Here is a 23,562-nt window from a genome sequence, read left to right on the forward strand (position 1 = left end):
TTCCCTGTCTTGCTGCTGGAATCCAAACAGGTGAGAACGTGGTAGAGAACGATACACACATTTGCACTCCCTCACACATGCACACAGCAGTGAGTACAGCTGCCATGGGGGGAGCTGCATAAGGTGGGTGGCTGTGTCAGCGTCCATGTCCTGGTGGCGATACCATTCTGTAGCTCATGAACATCAGCCTGGGGCCCTGGGCCTGGTGTGCAAGGGTCTTCCTGTCTTACTTCCTGCAGCTGCAGCTCCAGTTATCCCGATAAAACTTCACTTTAATGCAAATTAGTGTTGAAAATCCATGGATTCGTTCTATCCATATAGGCTCCTCACAGTTTAATTACTGTGTATGTGTTACATGAGTTGTTTGTAGGTATTGTGTGTTATACAAAAATTTAATAACACAGTAGATGTGTGTGTACTGATGTAGACACGTGCCGTGGGGTGCAGGGAGAGCACCCTGGAAGCAGCGTGGGTGACACAGCCCCAGGTGTGCTCATTACATCTCTGCAGGTGTGTGGGCTGAGCTGGAATGAGGACAAGTGAGGAACAACCCTCAGCAGGTACAGTGTGTGACTGGACCATAGGGGGAGGACTCTGATCTTTCACTTCCGCAAACTTCGTATGTTGTTTGCCGTGAGCACGCATTGCCTTTGTAATTAACATTTTACAAAAAAATGTGACAGCTCCCATGGCTGGTGTAGCTCAGCGGATTGAGCCTGGTTCGATTCCCAGTCAGGGCACATGCCTGGGTTGCAGGCCAGTTCCCAGTGGGGGACTCATGAGAGGCAAACACACATTGATGTTTCTCTCCCTCTCTCCTTCCCTTCCCCTCTAAAGATAAATAAATAAAAAAAACGAGTTAAGCCCTGGCTGGTGAAGCTCAGTGGACTGAGCACGGGCCTGTGAAGCAAAGGGTTGCCAGTTTGATTCCCAGTCAAGGTGCGTGCCTGGGTTGCAGGCCAGGTCCCCAGTGGGGGACATGTGAGGGGCAACCACACATTGATATTTCTCTCCCACTCTCTCCCCCCCTTCCCTTCTCTCTAAAAATAAATAAATAAAATATTTTTTAAAAAAATAGTTAAAATATTTTTGTGGAATACTGACATATACTTCTAACATGAGAGTCAAAATATCTGCAATAACTTCAAGTGATAAGGTATCAATCAGTGAGTTATCAACTAAAGACCAATGTGTCTTCAAAACTTGCCTCCCTACCTTCTGTATGATTTTGAAGAAGTAAATAACAACAGAAAAGTGAAAAAATAGTTTTTTCAACTTCCCATGTAAAAAAGAATGCCCATTTTAAAATGATTTTTTCATGTCTGGTGTCTTCAAATCTTCAACAGTCATTATTTGTCTAGTGACGGCCATTTGTGGAAACTGCTGGGCTGCAGGGATAAGAGCCATGACACTGTCCCTGACTCCAAGCTGTCAGTGACACAGCCAGCAGACGGGGTGCACACAGGACTGCAGCAAGGCAGCCACAGGACTATGCAACCGCTGCAGACAGCGGGTGCTAGTGAATGACCAGAGGGTGAGCAATTGCAGGAGTCCACAGAAACCCCATGCTACTCCTGCTGGGAGCAGAAATAAGTGTGGGAGTTCAGGTTTATGTGGAGAAAAGGCCTACATTTACTATGAATTGGATCAAAAGCTATGCAAGCTAGAATCTCTGCCTTACAAGGGATTGGTTTGTTTTGTGCAGCTGATACTCCTGTGGATTAGTTTTAAGATCATTTTGAACCTTATGTATATTGGTTTAATATGTTGATTTGGGAATGGGCCCAGTTCTCTTTAGAGATTAATTAATCTCTTATTTTGTCTGGAAACCATGGGGAGCCTTTTTAAACCTTAGGGCTTCGCGTGGAAGGCAGGTGTAGGGTCTTTGAAGTACAAATTCCACCTAAAACACCAGTTACACTGCATGGCACTCTGTCGGATGAGTCCTCAGCTGCTTTCCCAGTGATATGCAGAGCGGAGAGGAGGAGAAAACACCTGAACATCAGTTACAAACACGGGCAGGTGGCTGGGGATAGTAACTCTGGATGTTTGAGGGCCGTGGCCACTTACCATGCGCATGCCAGGCACGGTCACGTAGACCTGATCCTCTGGAATGTGCCCTTGATAGACACCAGAAGGGGTCGAGTAAGGGCACGTTAGACCTTTAACTTCCTTGGAAGTTGACTCAGCATTTTCATGGTCCAGTCTGGCTACAAATGGAACTGTTCCTTTCACGTTTGACTCATGGTCTTCAGTCCATCTGAGCAAACAGAAAAGCAGGCAGAAGGGAAAGGAAAGATGTTTCTTAGTCCAAGTCAGAAAACACCCGTGACTTTTCATAAAACCCCAGTGTTGTGTGATTCAGCAGACAGTGTGGGAGAGGGCGCAGAAGACCGCACTCACTAGCCGTGTGACTCGATCAGACCCAGCCGGTTCCGGGTCTCACTTTCCTTCTCTGAAACCCAAGTGCAGTGCTGTCCTGCTCTCTCACGAGGTGCTGGTGAGGATCAGTGTGTGAAGGGCGTCAACCCCCACAAATGAGGGAGCATTTCTACCGCAGGAACTCGGATTAAGGAAAAAATAGTGGCGAGCATTGCTTCGAGCTCTCTGGGTCCCTAGGAATCACAATGATATATGATTTCGGTCCCACTCAGGTGCCCCCACCCCCGTGCCACCCTGCACAAAACCCGTGAGTTTTAGAGAGGTAGCTTGTGTCACAGATTGTGGAGACAGAATCCAAAATCTAAGCCACTTGTCAGGACAGCAGACACTAGAATGTTGGGACCAGCAAGGTTCCATGCCTTGTGGCGACAGGGGTGATGAGTCTGTGTGAGCAGAAGATCAGGAGCCCATGGGACACACCTGGCAGGCTGGGCCCATGGGTTTTGGAGATTGGTTGAAATGCTAATTAATTCATACTTCAGATATATTTGTTAACATAGTACAGTGGATATCCTATTCGGAGAGTGTCGGGGCCTAAAGATGGCGGATGCAATCTATCAAGAAGATCGCACCAGGAGGGCTTGGCTGAGGCAACCCAAACAGGATATTGCAGCCGAGCCAGGTGGCCCCACCCTTGGGGGCATCCCTGGATCACGAGTACTAACTACCAATCAAGATGCTGATCACGTGCCCACCCACCAACCGTCGCTAAGAGCATGCAGTGAGCATGCACAGGACAACCTATTAGAACCACTTCCCCCTTTTCCCTGCCCCTATATAACAGCCCCGCCTAAAATAAAATTTGCAGCTTGATCAGAATCCTTTGTCTTGCTGCCTTTCTTTGTGCCTCTTGTTCCCATCCCTATTCATCCGTTTCAGGTAGACTCGGGACCCCCGTTGACTGTTCCGCGGGACGGAACAGGAGAGTTCTGTGTATCCAAGAAAATATAAGATGTACACATTTATGTGTAAGTTTCAATTTCTCTATAAGAAGTTATTTCTTTGAAGAAAGAAAGCATACACCTTTGAGACCTGTTGGTTGTTTTCTGAGAATTGTAAATTAGCAGTTATGTGGCTGTGTTTCTTCGTTTCACATCTGATACAAACGCACACGTTTTGGTGGGCCCTTCAAGCAGCGTTCCAGCCTATGATTCAACATTGTTTCTAGCTGTGCCCTGTTCCTCACAAGCTTTACTGAACACATATTAAATGTGAAGAGCTTTGCTGGGCACTGGAGATTCAGGAAAAAATAAAGCCCAGTCTTCACTCTTGAAAGCTCACCATCAGTGAGTAGCACGGTCAGCGTGTAGCAGACCGATTACACGCGTGTAGGGGCTAAACCAGGACTCAACTCAGGAAAGTTGCTTTTGGGGCACAGAGGACAAAACCTGAGTCTCTCTGGGGGAGTCAGGGAGGCTTCCCCAGGTGCTGGTCATGTGAAGACAGGTGAGCACGTCCTGGGCAGGTGAAAGCAGCAAGTGTAAGGCCACAGTCACAGGCAGCCTGACCTCCAAGAAGAGGGAGTGGCAGGAACAACGGGCAGAGGGCAGGACACAGGCAGGACAGGCCAGTGGTGGGGTTACTAAAGGAGAACACTCAGCTCGCTAATCACTTGAAGCAAGTCAGGGCACACGCCTGGGTTGCAGGCCAGTTCCCAGCAGGGGACCCACAAGAGGCAACCATACACTGATATTTCTCTCCCTCTCTCCTTCCCTTCCCCTCTAAAGATAAATAGATAAATAAATAAATAAATAAATAAAATCTTTAAAATAAATAAAAAGTGCTGTGGTGAAAAATCTTTAAAAAAAAAGAAGACAAATTACTTTTAAAAAGTACTGCAATGAGCCCTGGCTGGTGTGGCTCAGTGGATTGAGCACAGGCCTGCGAACCAAAGCATCGCCAGTTTGCTTCCCAGTCAGGGCACACGCCTGGGTTTCAGCCAGGTCCCCAGTGTGGGGTGTGCTAGAGGCAACCATACATTGATGTTTCACTCCCTCTCTTTCTCCCTCCCTTCCCCATCTCTCTAAATAAATAAAATCTTTTTTGAAAAAATAAAATAATCACAAACATGAGCAAACATCAGCCAGGGCCTCATGTTTATAATGATTTTTTAAGTCAAAAATTTTCTGGGGGGTGGGCTGGGGTGGGAGTAAAAGACAGAAAACTGTACTTGAGCAACAATTAAATAAATTAATTTAAAAATTTTTTACATATTTTTTAAGGTTTTTTTTTTGTCCAGGTGACAAAATACCCTTCAGAGAGTTTGTAGCAATTTGCGTCTTTGTCAACAATGTCTGAGCGTTTTTTCTGAAGCTCTGGGAGATTGTTCATTTCTTAAAATCCCTTCTCTGCCAGTTTACAAGTGAAAATAGCATTTTATCATTTGAATTTGCACTTCTTTTATTTCTAATAAGGCTAAACATTTTTTCCTCAGCCCTTTGGAAATCACTCTTCTTTGGCGAGTTTTTCTAAAACCGTTATTCAGTTTTCATAATGCACTTGTCTATATATGAAGAGTATTAACTCCCTCTGTCCATAAGAATTGTATAAGTACTTTCTGTTTGCCTTTCGTTTAGTTTTTTTTTTCTCCTTACACACACAAATATAAACACACATATGTATACATTTTCATACCTATATTATAATGGAGTGAGTGTTAATACAAAGAACTTTTATAATTTCATGCAGACAATCTATTGGCATTTCCCTTTTTCGTCCTTTTGTAGCCGTCTGTCTTAAGAACATCTTCCTCATGTGAAGCAGGGCGTCTCCTTCAGAGGAAGGAGTGCGGGTTTGACCTCGAGGGCCGCAGGAAGCCGCCCTGCTTTGGAACCGAGAGGAACGAGCTCTCGGGCTGAGTCATGCAGCAAGGTTCAGGGCAGACGCGGCTTCACAGGCACGCTAAGAAACTGCAGCACTAAGTCCACCTGAAAGCCGGGGCAGGGAGACAGCGGGTCAGGGTGTTGCCCTGTGAGGCCTCTCGGGTGAGAGGGAGGGTGACAGGCCCAGAGTGACACTAGGGCCCCAGGCTCAGTGACCCACCTGCTCAGCAGTGAAGAGGAGGGATGGCTGGGACCGGGACATCGAGGCAACTGGTGTGCCGTGTGGTGACCTCCTCACATTCTCACCACTGAGCAGGGCCCCTGCTCAGCCCACGGCAGCCACCTGACCCTCTCCACTGTGTGACAAGCAACACCAGGATTTATAAAGTGAAGGCAGGATACAGTCATACCTCAAGGTCAGGTTATACGTTGTCTGTCCACATCCATCAGTCTCCAAATCCACCTGTGTTTACCTGTTGCTTACCTATCTGCCCACTTAAAACCTTGGTGTTATTTGCCATGCTTGTTTTTGTGAATTTGAATTAAGTCCCTGGAGGTACTAGACATTGGAGCCCATGGTTTGGTTTCTATGCAGACACAGGGCAGCAAGGCCCCCACCAGCACTTCCCTTCACTTGCCTCACCAAATTTCCCTTGACTTAAAAAAAAAATATTTTATTTACTTATTTTTTTAGAGAGAGGGGAAGGGAAGGAGAAAGAGTGGGAGAGAAACATCAATATGCAGTTGCCTCTCATGTGTCCCCTACGGGGGACCTGGCCTGCAACCCAGGCATGCGCCCTGACTGGGGATTGAACCAGCGACCCTTTGCTCCACAGGCCTGTGCTCAATCCACTGAGCTACACCAGCCAGGGCTGACTTTTTGAAGTAAAGTGTTTCTTTTTAACCACATTCATCTTCAGATTCCATTTTTAGGTAGATATTTTACGTAAATAAACTCACAACTCCATGATTGCATGTTTACAAATCTTACATACATGACCATGACCTCATTTAATAGTCCAAAGGGCCAGTAAAGTAGCTGTATCATTATCTCCATTCCACAGATAAGGACACTAAAGTACAGAAGAGTTGTTAACTAGGCTCCCCCTCCTAACCACCACACTCCACTACCACACAAGAGTCAGCACATTAGACACCCTATTTCCAAATAAGGTCCCATGTGGAGGCATCGGGGGATAGGGCACAATCTATGAATTTTGGGGACACAACTCTCCCTGCAACAGAGGGACTCAAGGAGGTCTGAGGGCATGAGACAGTGACTGTGGGCATGTGGGGCAGCGGTGGCCCAGGTACAAGGGACCTAAGAGGAGGCCAGGAGGGGCAAGGGGAGGACTGGGCACAGAGTTGCCTGGCGGTGGCAAGGCACAGGATGGGTCAGGCAGACTTGACCCGTGGAAGGGCTCGCGCTCTTCTGCGTGGGGTGTGTTAGGGGTGGAAGCAGGCAGAGGGGCCGAGACTCTCCTGTCACGCAGGTGGGAGAAGCAGCTGGATCTGTGCAAAGGTAGAGCCGACCTTAGGATATGCTCTAAGTGAAAGGTGGGTGATGAAAACAAGCAAGGACTAAGAGCATCCCTGAGCTTTCTGTGCAGAGCTTCTGGAAGACGGGTAATGCTGTGTCCCAACAGTCTGCTTGGCGGGGGAGGGAGTGGGGTAAAAGAGACCAGTTTGCACCTGGGAAGTTGCAGGTTCCTAGACACCCAGGGAGAGGCGGAGGCGGTTGGCAACACAAGACTGGGAGAGGAGGTGTGCATTAGGGCATGTCCGTCAAATACAGATTCTGTTGAAAACCATGGGTTGACTGCAGTCAGCAAGGGCTGAGGAGGAGAAGGACTGAACGCTGACATTTCAAACTGTAGCCGAGGATCCACAGGAAAGCAGGCCAGGGAGCAGCAACAGCAACGGGCAGGTGAGCCGACGAGCGAGAGAGAATAGTGTCCAGAGGTTATGGGAAGACGTCGCTAGAAGGGTCTGATTTACAAAGGAAGGAAGGAAGAAGAAAGGACGGGAGGGAGGAAAGGAGGGAGGGAGTTGAGAGGTCAAAGACGGGTGAGGCCTGAGAGCCGACCAGCAGGTTTAGTGACTCCAGTTGCTGGGACCTGAGGTCCCGAGAAGTGCAGCGGGTGTTACCCTGCGGGCAGGCCCTGGGCCTGGGCTCCACGCGGCTCTGAGGAGAGGGTCGGAGGAGCCTGCCTGGGGGCTAGAGGCCTGGAACAGGCAGCTTGGTGGGGGAAAGGAAAGCCCATTTTAAAGGTGGGAGTCATCTGTATGCAGATCCATAAGAAAGGGAACAACCCGTACCCTGAGGATAATCATCTTGTCTGGAAAAAGCAAAAGTAATTGCTACCTCAGTGAGGCAGTGAGCAGAGGCTTCAAGGTGGGCTGCACCCCGGCCGTGGTCACTCTGCCTGCATCCCAGGGACTCAGCTATGCCCTCTGGCTGCTCTGGGCCGGGTCCAGCACAGGTCAAAGTCCCTGAGGCCTGGCTCTGTCTTAAGTGCTCCTCAGGGGACAAGGGACATCCATCGAGTAAGGACAGGCAGTCTCTGCTTTGTCACAGTGCAGATGGTGGGAGGGAGGGGCTCCCATAGGGTCACAGACCCAGGCATGGCAACGTCGGACAGGACTGAGGTCTTGCCAGGCGTTCCCACCATGCCCACCCCATAAACCAAGCCCTCCTCCTCCGTGGGGCGCTGTGCACGGGCCGCGTATGCCCACGTGAGCAAGGAGTGGATGTAAACGGAGTACTGAGTGTGGATGGAGAAGTGAGTGTAAATGGAAAAGTGAATGTAAGTGAAGGAGTAAGTGCACGGGAGTGAGTGGAGATGGAGGAGTGAGTGTGGCTGCAATAATGAATGTAAATGGAGAGTGATGTGGATGGAGGAGTGTGCACAGGACTGAGTATGCACATAGAATACAGTGTGTACAGGAACGAGTATGGATGGAAGAGTGAGTGTAAACAGGAGAGTGAGTGTGGATGGATAAGTGTGCCTGGGCGTGAGTGTGAATGGAGAAGCGAGTGCGCACCGTAGTGAGTGTGCGCGGGGGTGTGGATGGAGGAATGCGTGTACATAGCGGAGTGAGTGTGGGTGGACCGGTGTGCACGGGAACGAGAGTGCGGCGGGCGCGCGGACCTCCCCTCCCCCCTCTGGGCGCGGGCGCGAGTCTGGGTGCGCTCGGCGCCCCCGGCGGGGCAGCAGCGAGAAGCAGCCTCCGTCCGGGTCATTCTCGTGTCCTGACCGCGGCGCCTGGAGGATCCCAGCCCAGGCTCTGGCCCGAAGCGGTGGGCGCGCGGGAGGCTCGGCCAGGACCCCAGTCAACCGCGCCCCGTGCTCTGCGGCGCCGGAGGAGGAGCCCCCGGGGCTGAGGGAGCCCCGGGCGGGGCTGCGGGAGAAGGATGGCGTCGCCCCCCGCGCCGGCCTCGGGAGGCGCGGCCCGCACGCCGCCGAGCCCCCAGCGGATGCGTCAGGTGGGTGCGCAGTGTGGCCTGTGTCCTCGCCCAGGACCCCCGCCGAGCGACCCGGGCCCGGATCCGGGTCCTGGACCCGGAGGTCGGGCGGGTGGGCTCCGAGCACCGCTTTTCTGTTTTGATCACACTCACACGCAGGGTCACGGACACACAGGGACTTGCACACATGCTCATGCACTCACAGACACACACCCATGTGCACAGGAGCACACGGTCTGGGCGCACCAGGTGCACACCCAGCCGTCACACGACCCCTGGGAGCTGCTCTGTTCCGAGGCGCCCCGGGTGCCCTCAGGGGACACGCACCCCGGACCCAAGCCCTCTGAGGGCCTGGGCGGGGCGCTGGGAGCTCGCCCCACCCGCGGGAGACAGCAACCTCGTCCGGAGGTTACGTGCGAGCTCAGCTTTCAGACAGAACCGCACGGACCAGAGAACATGTGGGGCGCGCCTGTGGGGACAGGGGTCCCCAACCTGCAGGGGTGCAAGTCATGAGCGGTTTGAATTGGCCCCGTTCTCTGTATCGTGAAAAGAAAACCGCGGAGTTCCCCGTCTGGTTGATCTGTGATTTGGTATCTAGCAGAGTTGGCTTTTTCCTGCGGCCGTAGCCAAGAACCACAGCATCAGCAGTTAGGGTCTCCGATCCGGCGCAGGCGTCAGCTGGCCCAGACAGGCGGGCCGCAGGGGTGTGCCCATCTGCCCTGACTGCAAGGGGCAGCCCCACCACCGGCGGCGGGGCTCCTGTTCAGAAACAGGTGCACTGCGTCTCTGGAGCCCGGCCGGGCAGGAAGACGGAGGCTAGCAGAGCAGCCTGGCTTTAGGGCCGGGTGGGGAGTGAGAGGAACTCCAGGGGCTTTAGAATCGGCGGACACAGGACAGGAAAGTTTGGTCGACAATTAATAAGGTCTTTGCCACCTTTGGATTTGAGTATGTGTAGGTGGTGTTTTCTTTTTTGGGGGGGGGCAGGTAGGGGACAACCTTCGCTTATGTGCATTTTTATGCAGACTGAAAATTAATGTTTATTTCTTTTTTTATGGGACTCTGTGTCCCAAAGAAACTGGTTAGGTTTTAATTTTTTTATTTTTATTTTTTAAAAGATTTTATTTATTTATCTTTAGGGAGGAAGGGAAGGAGAGAAGGAGAGAAATATCAATGTATGGTTGCCTCTCATGAGTCTCCGGCTGGGAACTGGCCTGCAACCCAGGCATGTGCCCTGACTGGGAATCGAACTTCGATCGAGTGGTTCGCAGGCCTGAGCTCAATCCACTGAGCTACACCAGCCAGGGCAGGTTTTTAAATCCTTCCAGGATCCAGGACTAATTTCATGACAATGCATTTTTAGTTGCACTTGGAGCTATTTTTTTTCCTGAAGCAATATGGTAACAGGCATCATTAAATCTGTGTTTGTGACATTTACGCATCTAAGAATAGAGGTGAAATTATCTCTATTTTCAATATAAGAGAGATCACATCCTATGCAAGAATCATTTTTATATCTATGTTTGTATGTATATTTATATAAGCATTGAAGAAGTAAAACACATTGATTTAAATAAAACATATGCACTCAAAAATACCTATGAAATCTCATTATATATTTAGAATACTTCTATTGAGCTAAGAAGTGTGTGTGGAAACATTTACTAGAAAATATTTGCGTGAAAGATCGTTGTTGTTTTGTAGAGTGGATACTGTTTACAGGCCCTTAGGACCAGAAGCTGCAGCATCCAATAGGACTGGTGTCCTCTGCTCAGATTTCATTTACACGACCTTCTGGAGGTGCCGCTAGTGACCTGTGCACTGATGAGCACAGGGGGTAGAGACAGGTTGCTGGAATTACTGGCCACTCCAATCTGCCTGATGAGCCCAAGCAGGTGGCCGGAGGTACTGACAACCTCCAGGCAGAATCACCATTTGCCTGCAAGTGATTCTGACCAAAGTAGAAGCAAAAAAAAGGAAGAGAGAAGAGTGTTTTCCTGTGAAGTGGTGAACTACAGGAAGGGTCCAGCACAAATAATGCCCCCTTTTTATTACAAAATCTTTTATTACAGGGTCATAAGCATGTAATTCTGTAACAAAACAACATTACACTCAAGCACACCACATGACGTTTTAGCTGAAATGTTCAAACTGAGACTATAAATTATTAGACCCGTATTATTGCCCTGCCCACCACACTCAAGCAGGCGTTACTTCTGCCGGACCCTGTATTTAGGCCCTAGTCACAGTGTGTATTTTAAAGGTGTCACTGTTTCCCGGACGTGTTTCTCCTTGTTCTTTAATAATACTTTTTCAAATCAATTCCGGGTTGAATCAGAATGAATTAAAATCTGAGTTGTTTTCTTCTTTACAAACCATGGTTGAGCGAAAAAATATAATTGAAAAACCACAGGATTCCAAAGGAGTGAAAGAGTTTTTAAATTTTTATTTGTTTATTTTAGCGGTAGGGGGAGGAAGAAAGAGAGGGTGAGAAACATCGATGTCCAGCGGTGGGGGTGGTGGGGCAAAAGTGAAAGTTCTTAACTAAAGCCATTTAATTAACATGGCTTTTAACAACAGATAACTTTATTGGTCATGACCTTAATTACATATGGAAATTTAGAATTGAAAATATTAAGAAAGGCTTTGGGTGACTATAAATATACTTAATTGGTAAATTAGTATATTTGCTGATTTCCATGAAAATATGCTATGTGAAGATTTATTTATTCAGCAAACATTTGCTCAGCATAAAGTAATGTTTCATGCCATAAAGTAAAGAAATGAAAAGGACAAAAATCTTACCCATTAGCGGGTGTAGGTATTGTTAATGAAGACAAGGATTAAACTATTCGAAGTTTGAATTGCTCATAAAGTACTTTCCACATTAACTGTTAAAACCCTTATTTCTCAGCTTTGTGGTTTGATTATTCCTATAAGCCTAAAAAGAATACCTAAGTTTGCATAGACTTAAAAAGTCACTGTATGACTGAATTTATTTGGCATCTATCTGAATTATTTCTGACATATATGATTTATTTTAACTGCCTAATATTAGACTATATATCGTAGTCCTAACCCATGTGGCTCAGTGCGCTGGGCACTGTCCTGCAAAGCGAAAGGTGGCTGGTTCATATTTCCCGGTCAGGTACTTGCCTGGGTTGCGGGTCTCTCCCTGGTCAGGACACGGGCAGAAGCAACGGACTGATGTTTCGCTTGTCTTTCTCCCTCCCTTCGCCTCTCTCTAGAATTAACAAAATTAAACTAAAAAAACATCACAAATCATATAGTTATTTTTACGGCTAGATCTTTTGGACAAAGTCTTTTTAAGGCTTTTGGAAAATGCTGATCGGATATAGCTTAAAATAGCTAAAAGTAGTCTAGGGCCTTTACACAGTGAGGTTAACATCCAAGTTTCCAAAAGTGAGCAGGTCAAAGAAAAACGTACTTCAACTTCATTCTGTCGTATTCAGGGAGAAAAAACTGTATCAATCTAGTCTGTCTCCTCGAGCTCCTAAAATATTAGGTACTGACTTTTTCCCCTCTTCTTAAGAAAAGGGTTATTTCTTTGTTTCACAAAAAAGATGACTATGGTACAGAAGTTTTGCCTACATTTTAAACATCTAAGTCAAACTAGTTGCTAAACCAGAACGACAGATTTTCAGGGTTCCAGTTTGTGTTTATTCTTTTGCTGACTTTGTAAAAGAAAAGGTTAAGAAATGGTAGTTTTGCAACTAACTGTTTAAACTCTGTCTACATATTTTATGTATATTAAGAGACCCATATGATTCTTCTGGCTATTGCCATAAAATTTAAATCAATTAATTAAGTGAATATTTATTGAGATCTTGAAGCTAAGACACTTTGCTAACATCTTCCTGGGCCTCACTCTCTTTCTGGTGAACTCTGAGGGGAACGTCCAGGGCATCGGTTGTTTTGAGAATTGGAGAGCTATATGACATTCTTTATAATTGGTGCCAGGAAAATTGTCTTTTTCGATCAATCCTTCCTCAAGATCTGTGGGTATTGGTGTCATTTCATTTATGATAGAAACCAGTGCTCCTTCTGTGCTTTCTGTGGAAGCTTAGAGACCCCCCAGGTGGCAATGATGGTGTGTTTACTAATGAGCCAGGCCTGGTCTGTGCAAGACAAAACTCCCCCAGCAATCCTAGGGAGCAGATATTGTCATGCCCATTTTCCAGATGAGGTAAGTTACATACTCAAGGACATAACCAGTCAGTTACAACTCAGGGGTTTAGAACAAGGTCCTAACGATGCTTTGTTTCCTAGTCAGGACCTTCGATTGTCTTCCTCTGCTGATTTGGGACCTTCTCACTGTGGAGGGAGCCCCGCCCAGCATTCTTGCTGCTCGGGGCTTTGGGTTACCTGGCGAAGTTGACTACAGGGTTTACAGCACATTGGTACAATTTTCATCACTTTAATTCATCAGATGAGAATAAATTCGATGCCAATTGCCTTTTTGAATAAATATTTTTTAATTTTTATATATACTTTTAGAGATTTTATTTACTTTTAGAGAGAGGGGAAGGGAAGGAGGAAGAGAGGGAGAGAAACATCAATGTGTGGTTGCCTGTAGTATGCCCCCACCTGGGGACCTGGCCAGCAACCCAGGCATGTGTCCCAACTGGGAATCGAGTGGGTGACCCTCTGGTTTGCAGGCCAGCACTCAATCCACTGAGCCACACCAGCCAGGGATATTTTTGTTTTTTTTTTTAATTAAATTTTTTGATGTGACATTGGAATACTGAGCACATTATTTTTGTCATTGTCTCAGAGGGTAACACAGATATGACAGGTCTAATTAAATAAGTATTTCACAGGAAATATTTTCCCACTTAAATCTTTGTAAATCACGGTATACAGACACTGCAATTTTTCTTTGCCTGACTCAATGTTCAGTAGTTCTGGACTTGGGTTCTGCCCTGGGGGTTTGGGGCCTGTTACAGAGCTCAAGGGGCCTCTCACTGCTGCCCTGGCTGGCCACATCTGTCCTGCCAGGTGAGGGTGCATGGGGCCAGTGTGTTGTCCTTGAAACTGTGCTCTGAGCAATCAGTGCCCGGAGTCTCCTGCCCTGTTGCCCTGCAGTCCACTCTGCGGGCCGGGACAGGCCTTTCCTGCCCAGCTGTTCTCCAGGGGCAGGAGTGGAGCCAGTGTGCCCCTGCTGTGGATGCGGGTTTGTGGAGGGTATAGGCAGATCTTGATAGTGAGGGCTGTGTGCTCTCATGTCTGGTACAAAGTCCGCCTTAGTCACTTGCCAGCCGTGTGACCTTAACTGCTTACCTGTTTGTGCCTCGTTGTTTGACTTGTGAAGTGGAGGTCATGGCAGTAGCCGTTGCACTGAGTTAGTTTTAGGGTTGAATAACGCAACGGGAGGTCAAGGGTGCTGACCCCCACTCAGCTGAAAATCTGCGTGTAACTTTTGACTCCCCGAAACGTAATTATAGTCATCCCTCGGTACCCTGGGAGATCAGTTCCCCGTGGAGCCAGAGTCCAAAGATGCTCAAGTCCCCTGTATGAATCTGCCAGGGCAGTGTATATGCCCCCCCCCATTTCCAGACTCTCAAGGGCAGACTGAAAACAGTGCAGGTGTTTACTGGGAAGCATCACATATACATAAGCAGACCCACGCAGTTCACACCCATGTGGTTTAAGGGCCGGCTGTGTAACGCGCACGAGGCGTGTGGCTCATGCCCGGCGCTTGGCAAGTGCTAAGTAACTTCAGCTCTTGTTGTCGGATGTGTGTTAATCAGCACCAGCCTCTCCCCGCCCTGCAGGCGAGGACACACGGAGGAAGGCCATTAATTCTGAGTAAACAAAGTGTTTGATTTTGCTAAGCATTACTTTTGTAAGTGTTGTATCTCAAAGGTCCATTATTAAACTATAATGACAATGCTTGTGCAAGTACTTACCAAACCATAAACTATCATAGATGTATGCTTTATTGTAGAAAAACTACGCAATTTTGATTTGAATTGTTTATGTCCTAAGCGTCTTGGTTAACTAAAGGAACATTATTCTACCAGTTTACAAATGTAATTTTACTGTACTGTTTAAAATTGAAGAAGTCATTTCAGAATGTGGTGATAACTTCTTCTATTTGTCGATGGATACATATGTAGAGCCTTACTCAGCACCCCGACTGTTCAGTCCCTCTCCTCGGAAGCAGCCACATCTTGTGTGTTCCCTCTGGACATAGAAACATTCTGTATTTACAGAAAAACGTCTATGTTCCTGTCCCTCCCCTTTGGTTTACATAAGTAGGGGTCTGCCACACACATTGCTCCATATTCTGCTTCTTTCACACAAATTTTCTCATTTCATTTTGATTCATGCATTTCATGTTTTGTTCAGTTACATATTATTTTATAAAATGAATGCATCATAATTCATTTCACTCTTTATGAATGGATTTCAGATGCTTCCTCATTTTGCTACAGTGCATTCTTTCACACTAGTATTTAAGAAGACATGTGGTTTGTAGGGGACTTTGAACACACGTGTTGGTGGAGACTGTCCCAGAAGTACAATTGTGGGATTAAAGGCTACTTTTCCCCCTTCTCACCTCTGAGCACTAGATTCCACAATGCAGAAATTCTACGCTGAGTAACAAACTGAATTACGTCCATTTGGGTCTCAGTCACTCTGGCTGGAAAGTGTAGTTACTCAGCTTCAGAGTGTAATTCATAAGCACCATTTCTGCCCACTTTTCAGCTTCCTGCTTTCATTATATTTCTGTAGCTCCTTGGAACACAGCCCACCCATTTTAGAGTTGAGCGGAGTTAAGTGGGTGCACAGAGAGGACATCAGACTCAGTCCCGAGCAGGGAAGTCAGGCGGGGTGCACAGCTCACTCAGTCACACAGAGCAGGCTAAGCCCAGAACAGCACCATGGCTGAGGGAAACCGTATTAGGTTTAGTGAAGCAGTTGAAATTGGAGGCAGATGTGGCAGAATGAATTTAATTCTGACTGCCAGAGACTGGATAAAAAGTCTTCAGATCCAGACTGCACAGCGTGAAGAGGCCCAGAGGTGGGAAAACCCTGGTCAGGAGGCAGGAAGGTTAGTGCTCCATCCTGAGTGGCCAGGAGTGACCAGAGGAAGGTAACTGGTGCAGCCATCAGGGAGAGTCGTTGGCTTCTTGATCTTGGACTTTGTTCTGTGCCAGTGAGTGCCCCCGCTGGGCCACCTCCCACCCCTGCTCTGTGAAACCTGCCTTCACAGAAAATGATCCCCAATCATATTTTCACCATCTTGACGGAAATCTGAATAAAAGCAATTGCTGTTCATCGGTTTTGTCACATAAAGTCTAAGAAAAAGGATGTGTTTACTCGGCACCGATAACTCGGTTCCGTGCTGCCTCAGGGCTTCCGCATTGTCCATCAGATTGCCTCCCGAAAGCCCTCCGTAGAAATCCTGGGGCCGTGGCTGCAGGCAGGCATTTCAGTTGAAGGAATAATGTATTACAAAGGCTGAGCAATAAAAAATTTAAGATCATAGCTCTTGCTAAGATCCTTTTCTGCAAATGGGACATAGAACACTGGGATAGATATTGCTTATCTGGCTTGGGTCATTGGAACACCAAAATCTTGGCTAATATATTCAGATATTAGACCAGGTATCTTTTTACAACAATGCTTGGAAGCTGTTCCTTTAATTCAGGACTTTACGGAGGTAATAAAAGCATTCATAGGGAATAATGGAACTCAAGACAGGATGACATATTAAGGTACAGTAACTTAAACGTATCTGTGTTAGTAATACTATCTCATGGGGTTTTGGTGTGGAATTCTGTGTTTCCTTTCTTCTCGACTCAGTCCAATCACATTCTGAATCCCAGTCTTTCCCATGATGTCTTTCTTCCTTGTTCTGGGACATTATCATTGTTTGCATGTTAATATTATTTCATGCAATGTGATTTAGTTGAAAAATTATTAAAATTAACCTAATTTAAACTATTAATTTACGTGCTATTTCCTGATTTCTGGGGTTTCCGTCATATCCCCACTGACCTGATTGCGTCTCCGAGGCCTCTGTCTTGAACGTGTGCATTCAGCCATGCGTGCTGAGCTGTAGCGGAGGGCGGGATGTTTAGGGTTCAGCTTACTGAGTCACCCTTGATTAGATTCGGGCTGGGAACAGACCCTTTGGGCGGAATGCGGACTGCTAGCGGGTCCTGTGTGGCCACGGTGGGAAGCGACCTCTGGGGGGGCCCAGGCCAGGGGTTGGGAGCCCAGGAGGAAGCCAGAGAAGCTGTCCTGCTGGTTGGGGTTGGTGTCGGGCAGCCGGACGTGGTTAGAGGGGCAGCCAAACCTGAGATGGCTGTAGGGCATCGTGTGGGGAGAGCGTGGAATGCTTTCCCTTGTAACGAAATGAAATATTCTTTGTCTTCCCAAGCAGCTCTGGAAACAGTGCCGTTCTTCTCGATGCTCTAGTTCACACAGACCGAAGTGGTCGCGGCTCTTCCGCCCTCTCTCTGCACAAGCTGTTGGTCTCAGGGCATCTCTCTGTGATGGATGGTGGCTTGCCAGCCTGAGGCATAAAAGCCAGGCTCCTGGAAATGCAATCTTTCAAGTCCATTAACCTTTATTCAACTCTGTGGTAATCAATGTGGAGGGATCACGTCATTTTTCTGCAGCGTGTGATCTAATATAAATTGGGTTTGTCTGACCTGTTTTTCTGACTGTCCTACAGATTAGGCTTATAACCCTAAAAGGAAATACTGAGTTTCTCTGTTGATGTCTGTCTCTGCTTTAATGTCATGTGGCTATTTTACTCCCGTTCCTTTGGGGGTCAGGCGCGTTCAGGTCACTCTTCCTGGACCTGGTTCTGCTGGTTCACAGCCAACCCCCCAATACTTGGTGGTGATGGCAGACCTGGAGGATGCTGGTATTGACATCTGGGCAGCCAGCAAGTGTCAGAATGATGGATACGTTTAACATAAATTATACGGACTCTGCTCTCATAGTTTATAAAGAAAAATATTCCTGAATTTGCACAATTGAGCTAAAAGCAATACCCAACAATTTGATATATGCAGTGCTATTATCTGCCCAAGACAGTTACCAAGTATTTGCACAGCGTGGTTGGAATTGCTTGCACAGTTTATTTAGACACCGATGAATAAATATTTACTTTAAGAAAACGTGCATTTATAAATATAAGAAGCTAACTTGTACCAGGGCTTCCAGACTTCGGGGAGTCCGGGGTGGGCGCGTGGAAAGCTCTTCCTGCGTGGAAAGCTCTCCAGTTCCCGCTCCAACTGGGGTTGCTGCTCCGCCGCCGGACTCCCGCGCCTGAGGAGACACACGCGAGTCTCTGCACGGCCACTCTCCTCCGTCAGAAAAGGACCCGCACACGCTGCCCACGGGGACGTTGCCGCGTATCCTCGCCTTTTCCTTCCCGGTTCTGACCCCGGGCAAGAGGCCCTTTTGGCGGTCTTGGGACTTTCCTCTGTCCGGGGTGGTTCGCTTTCCTCGCGCTTTCCCCCGATTTCCCGTCTTCACTGGCGCGGAGGCCGGGGCAGGGCGAGCTCGGCCGTGGGAGCGGCTGCCTGCGTGGGGAAGTTCGCGGACCAGAGCCCGGTCCCTCAGGTTCTGCGCGCCTGCCCCACCCCGGACCCCCTCCCCGCCAAGCGTGACCGTGAAGCCCAGCTGCTCGGGGCCAGGCTCTGCGAGGAGGCCTTCCCTCTGCGCCCACCTCTCATTTCCATCCATCTCCTGTGGCAGGCGCAGGAACGACCCCGAGGGGAAGGTGCGGAGCCTGAGGCGCAGTCGTGGGCTCGGGGTCCTGCACCTGTGAACGGAGGGGCGCGGGAATAGGCCTGCACGCGTCGGGGGAGCGCCCTGCCTCCTACCGAGCTCGAGGCCCCGGGAGGTCAGGTGCAAACTCAGGGGACAGGGTTGGGGGGGAGAGCAAGCCTGGAAGGGAGGTGCAGAGGCTCTGAGGGGTGTGGGGGTTCCGTGGGGTGTGGGGGTCCCGATGTGAGCGCCTTTGGGGCCCCCTCCCACCTCGAGACCCGCGGCGCCCGCGCTGGTCTCCCCGCACCGCGGTTCCGACGCGACACCCCCAACTCCCGTGAGCCCCAAACTGCTCTACACCCCGCAGTCTGCCATGTGCGGACCAGAGGGGAAAAACAGACTCTGGTTTTATGATGTGCTTTTAACAATTCAGGTTTTTCAAAGCAATTTCTGCATAATGGATGACTCAGATATTTGTCCTCTCAGGACTGTCTCGGCGAATGGGAAGGTCATTCATTAGGCAAGAAACTTAAACTTGGCCGTGATTACTAGGGAAGGAACAGGGGTGTAGTGGGTCCGTGAGTCCGAGTTTGCCTGCCCCTGCGTGGTTCTTCTGAGAAGTGCGTGGGGTTTCCGTGGTCCCAGGCATGACCTCCTCCTGGAATGTCACCCGACACAGAAAGCAGGGCTGGGGAACAGCAGCGGTGGCCTGGGCTTTCTCTGGTCACACCTCTTCTTCACCTGGGAGGACACTCTTTCCTGAAGGTTGCCTCGCAAAAGCCTGGATATGTGCCACTGTTGGGTTTAGAGACTGAATCTTACACTCAGTTTGCCCGTGTCGATGGAAGGAAAAGTAGTTTTAAGTGTTTAGGCGTCTCTCTGTAGGCTTGATACAAACTTCACGGTTTGTATTTCCCTGGTGATCAAATGCATTGTTGTGTAAGAGCATTCTTTCGGGGCTCAGCGGCGAAGGACACAGTTAGTGGGTGATCACAAGAAGAAACACGTGTGCGTTGCTGACAATTGCTGAGGATGCGTTTTGAAAGAATTTACTCTTCAGTTCATGCAATGTATCCATTACGTTACTGAAATTACATTTGGGTTTAACTGTTAACGTATCATCAATGGAGACGAGGGTCTGAATTTACACTTACATTTCTAAGGGGATCTGTTATAGATTGTCTGTATAGTAATTCCTACAGTCACTCTTCTTCTACCTGTGCAGTTTAAATCAATAATTAGGCTAGGATCAAAGAAATCTTTCACCTGTCGTATCATTAGTGCATCCAGCAGCACTTATTGGACCCATGTATGTGTCGGGCAACATGACAGGAGTTGGGAACACAACAGTGGCCGAGCTCAAGTCCTTCTGTCATGGAGCTTCTACTCTAGTCGGTGGGGGAGACAGAAAATGAGGGCATGGAGATAAATGTGTACGCCATCTGACTCCCATCAGGAGGGCTACTGTTAACAAGCAGGAGACAGTGAGTGGCGAGGCCGTGGACAGACTGGAACCTCATTCCCATTGGGAAGAGCCGATGGGGCAGCCGCTGTGGAAGACAGTCTGGCAGTTCCTCCACGAATTAAACACATTGTAATTACCGCGTGGTCCAGCAGTTCTGCCTTTGGGTGGACACACACACACGAGAGGACAGCAAGAACTTGAGCAGATGTCTGCACACCCATGTTCACAGACGCATTGTGGCCAGAGGGCGTGAGCAGCCCCAGTGTCCACACAAGGGCGATGGACGAATGATGTGGTCCAGCCACACAGTGGAATATTGTTCGGCCTCAGCACGGAGGGAACTCCATCGTGGATGAACCTGGAGGAGTGAAAGGTGGGGGTGGGGAGTGAGGGGCGGTGGGCGTGGTGGAGCTTCAGTTTGGGAGATGGTTTCACAACCCTGGGAATGCACTAAGCTACTGAACTGCACACTTAGAGTGGGTAAGATGGCAACTTTTATGTTATCTGTGCTTTACCACACTTCGAAGATGTAGATGAGTGATAAGGACTGTGAAAATAATGAGCCGAGGTAGGCGTGGGGAGCAGGGGTAGGTGTGGATTGCTGGTTCAGAGACCTCCCTGCTGAGGAGCAGCAGACAGAAGCCTGGAGTCTGGGAGCTGGTCTGGGGAAGAGTGTCGTTGGCAAACGTGAGAACCGAGAGCAGTCGGCGACGGGCTGTGTGGTGACTCCAGGGCCTGGAAGGCAGCTTGTGGGGCTCAGGGGAGTGGGCTAGTTGGGCAGCTCCCATTTCTGGTGACAGTCTGGGTGTGTAGGAATGCATCCTGCCCAGGTGTGAATAGACGTGGGGTTGCATTTCTCTGCGATGGGAGGCAGTGTCGGGTGTGGGAAAGCAGGTGATTGCAGGGACCTAATCCCACACGTGTTCACTCTCTAATCTGCTTCAGTTGGAGATGGGTATTCACGCTGAGACGGTCCCAGAACTGGACTCCCCACCCCACCCGATCTGGCATTCTCCTAAAGGTATTTCCCCCCAAATTTCAAGTCACCGAATTAATAGTACGTTTATATCCTCAGAGTCAGAAATTAAGCCTATTTTAAAAACTCCATTATTGTGGAAGTAAATTAAAAGGTGAGATGAGTTTTCTGCATGTTTGTAAATATTTAGCTGTGGCTCACTATGGGCTTTGTGTATAAAATTCAGTGATGCACACATGGGTCAGTATGCAGTGGCTGTGGTGTGCAGTACATAGAGTTGTTGTGGCGTGTGAGTTGTCTAACCCGGGCCTTGTCACGGAACTGAAAAAGCCCCACCCTCTTCCAGTTGTAGAGTGATGTGTGGCAGTGGTGAGAGCATAACATTTAGCCTCAAAGTCCAAGTTCAAGTACATGTCATATTCTTCACTAGAAGTGGACCCTTTGGAAAGCTTAAATCCTCTCTGAGCCTCAGTTTCTTCACTTGAACATAATACCTACCCAACCAGGCTGCTGTGGGGGTTGGGCTGCTCCAAGCACAGCAAATGGATACACTCGCCTGGCTTTGGAAGTTGCACACTATGTGTTGTGAATAAAGCTGTGCACACTGGAATATTAGTGCATTCAGAGTGCTCCACTTTCCCTGGGACCAGTTGGTGGGAGACTGACTAGCAGGGGCAGGAATGTGCGGGAATTTATCTTGAAGCTGCGTTCACAGAGCAGACAGACAGGTTGAACATTCAGTTGAGGAGAGGGGCACCCATGGGTACCACTTGAATTTAGTAATTCTGAAATTGTAGGGTATTTGAGCATTCCAATACCACATGAAATGCTGTTGTGTTAGTATGCATAGTGTGGGGGCTAAAAATATTAATACTTTTCCTTCCACAAGTGATGTGGGTTGTAGGGGAGCTGAGTCACTTGGGGAATTTGATGTCTCACCAAAAACCTCTGCATGAGACGCGATGTGTCCTGAGCAGGCACACTGTCGTGATGAAGCTGCCCATCCCCAGTTGCCCATGGCTGCCCCCTTCTGAATCGTCCAAACAGCTTCTGTGGAAGAATGTTCAAGCTTAATGCAAAATTTGACGCAGACTTTTTGCTCTACTCGCACATTCATTTTGAATGAGGTGACCACACAGTGCACATGCTCAATCAACAGCACCTACCGCCCCCACTGACTAATACAGTGGAGGTGGCATTGTTCACGCATGTGCATTCCAGTCCACCTTTGCTGCCGGGTTACACTGATGTCTTGCAAACCATTTTCGTTGTTAACAATGGCTGGACTTTTTCCAGACAGACTAATGTATATATATATTTGTGTATTCCCACATACATGTTTTAACTTCATATCTAAACTGTTTTGTTAAAGTAAATATTTCTGGCAGATTGCTGAATGATAGACTCTTTAGGAGGACAGTCTTCACGACCCTCCCACCCCCAGTGGGAGTTCCTGTTGTTGTATTTTCTGCTGAAGGGGATGGGCAGTTCGATGGCCTCCAGACTGACCGCTAGTCTTCAGGAGCCCAGGCAGAATGCAGGCAGAGCCCAGGTGAGCGTCAGGTCAACTTTTGTCGTCAGTGGTGTCTGTGTTCACATCTTCCTGGGATGTTCCTGGTGGCCCAAGTTAGAAACAAGTGCACCGTGAGTTCGATGCTCACACGGAGCTGGAAACTCCCAGGGACCATCTCCTGGGTTGGTAAGGAGAGTGGTCAGAGTCAGGGCAGGGACTTTCTTACACTAAAATATTACGTGAAAGTCCAGACCTGGTCGGTGTTTTCCTGCCCAGCTGGGATGGCCAGGGGACAGCTTAGCCTGCCCTCTGCTCTGACGAGACTGTCTCTGGAGTCCCCCCTCCAGCGTTTCCTTCCCTCCACTGCCGGAGGGATCGTTGTGAAACTCAGATCGGATCCTGTTATTTCCGGGTCTGAAACTCTTCCCTGACCCTCCGTGGCCTTTAGGACAAAGTCTGAATTCTTAACAAGGCGCCTAAGCTCCTACATGGTTGTCCCTCTGATTGGCCATGCAGTTTTTGCATCTCTGCTAAATGCCTTTGTTTGCATTCCAAGCCTTCCTGTCCTGCCAGCCAGGCTCACCAGAGTCACCAGAGTCATGCTGGGGAGCCTCTGCTGAGGGTCCCAGCTCAAGGGGATCAGGCCTTGGTCTCTGCCTCCAATCCGAAGTCTGTCACTTACACCATCTGACATGCCACCATGGCTCTCTTTTATCATCTGTGACGTCCCGAGGGCAAGGCTGTCTTGTCCTTCCTGGGGCCTAGCCCATGCAAGGCTCAGAGGACTCACAAGATTTGTTTTTCTCCAGAAAAGCCCTTCTTAAGAAATAAATATCTTGCTTACAGGCTGGTTTTTCTAGCTCGGCTATTTTATTTTCCATCCTGCTCCCTTTAAATGAGGTTTGCTGTTTCCTCTGTGGTTCAGTTGTGATGACAGGAGGCAAAAAGTAGGAAAAGCAGAGGCAAATGGGCATTAGCATTGGACGGTTGTTACTGCTCAGCTCATGACACCTCTGGTCCTTCTGTGCTGCTTTCACCAGACAGTGCACCTCTCAGGGCACAAGGCTGACGCACTCTTCTCCGACCAGCAGTCTCTTTCCTTCCCAGCGACACCGTCCCTCGAGC

General features: G+C 48.6%; 1 protein-coding gene across 1 annotated transcript in view; it reads left to right on the top strand.

Moving 5' to 3' along the window:
* The first annotated feature begins 8,377 nt into the window (after window positions 1-8,377).
* Window positions 8,378-23,562, top strand: part of ANK2 (ankyrin 2) — a 292,783-nt gene continuing 277,598 nt past the window's right edge. The window contains exon 1 of the mRNA XM_037029408.1: window positions 8,378-8,751. Within this exon, the coding sequence (XP_036885303.1) occupies window positions 8,680-8,751 (72 nt within the window). The 5' untranslated portion in view covers window positions 8,378-8,679. The remainder of the gene's footprint in view (window positions 8,752-23,562) is intronic.

Source organism: Sturnira hondurensis, unplaced genomic scaffold (genome assembly GCF_014824575.4).
Source record: "Sturnira hondurensis isolate 20B ecotype Veracruz unplaced genomic scaffold, ASM1482457v3 Scaffold0020288, whole genome shotgun sequence".
Classification (NCBI taxonomy): Eukaryota; Metazoa; Chordata; class Mammalia; order Chiroptera; family Phyllostomidae; genus Sturnira; species Sturnira hondurensis.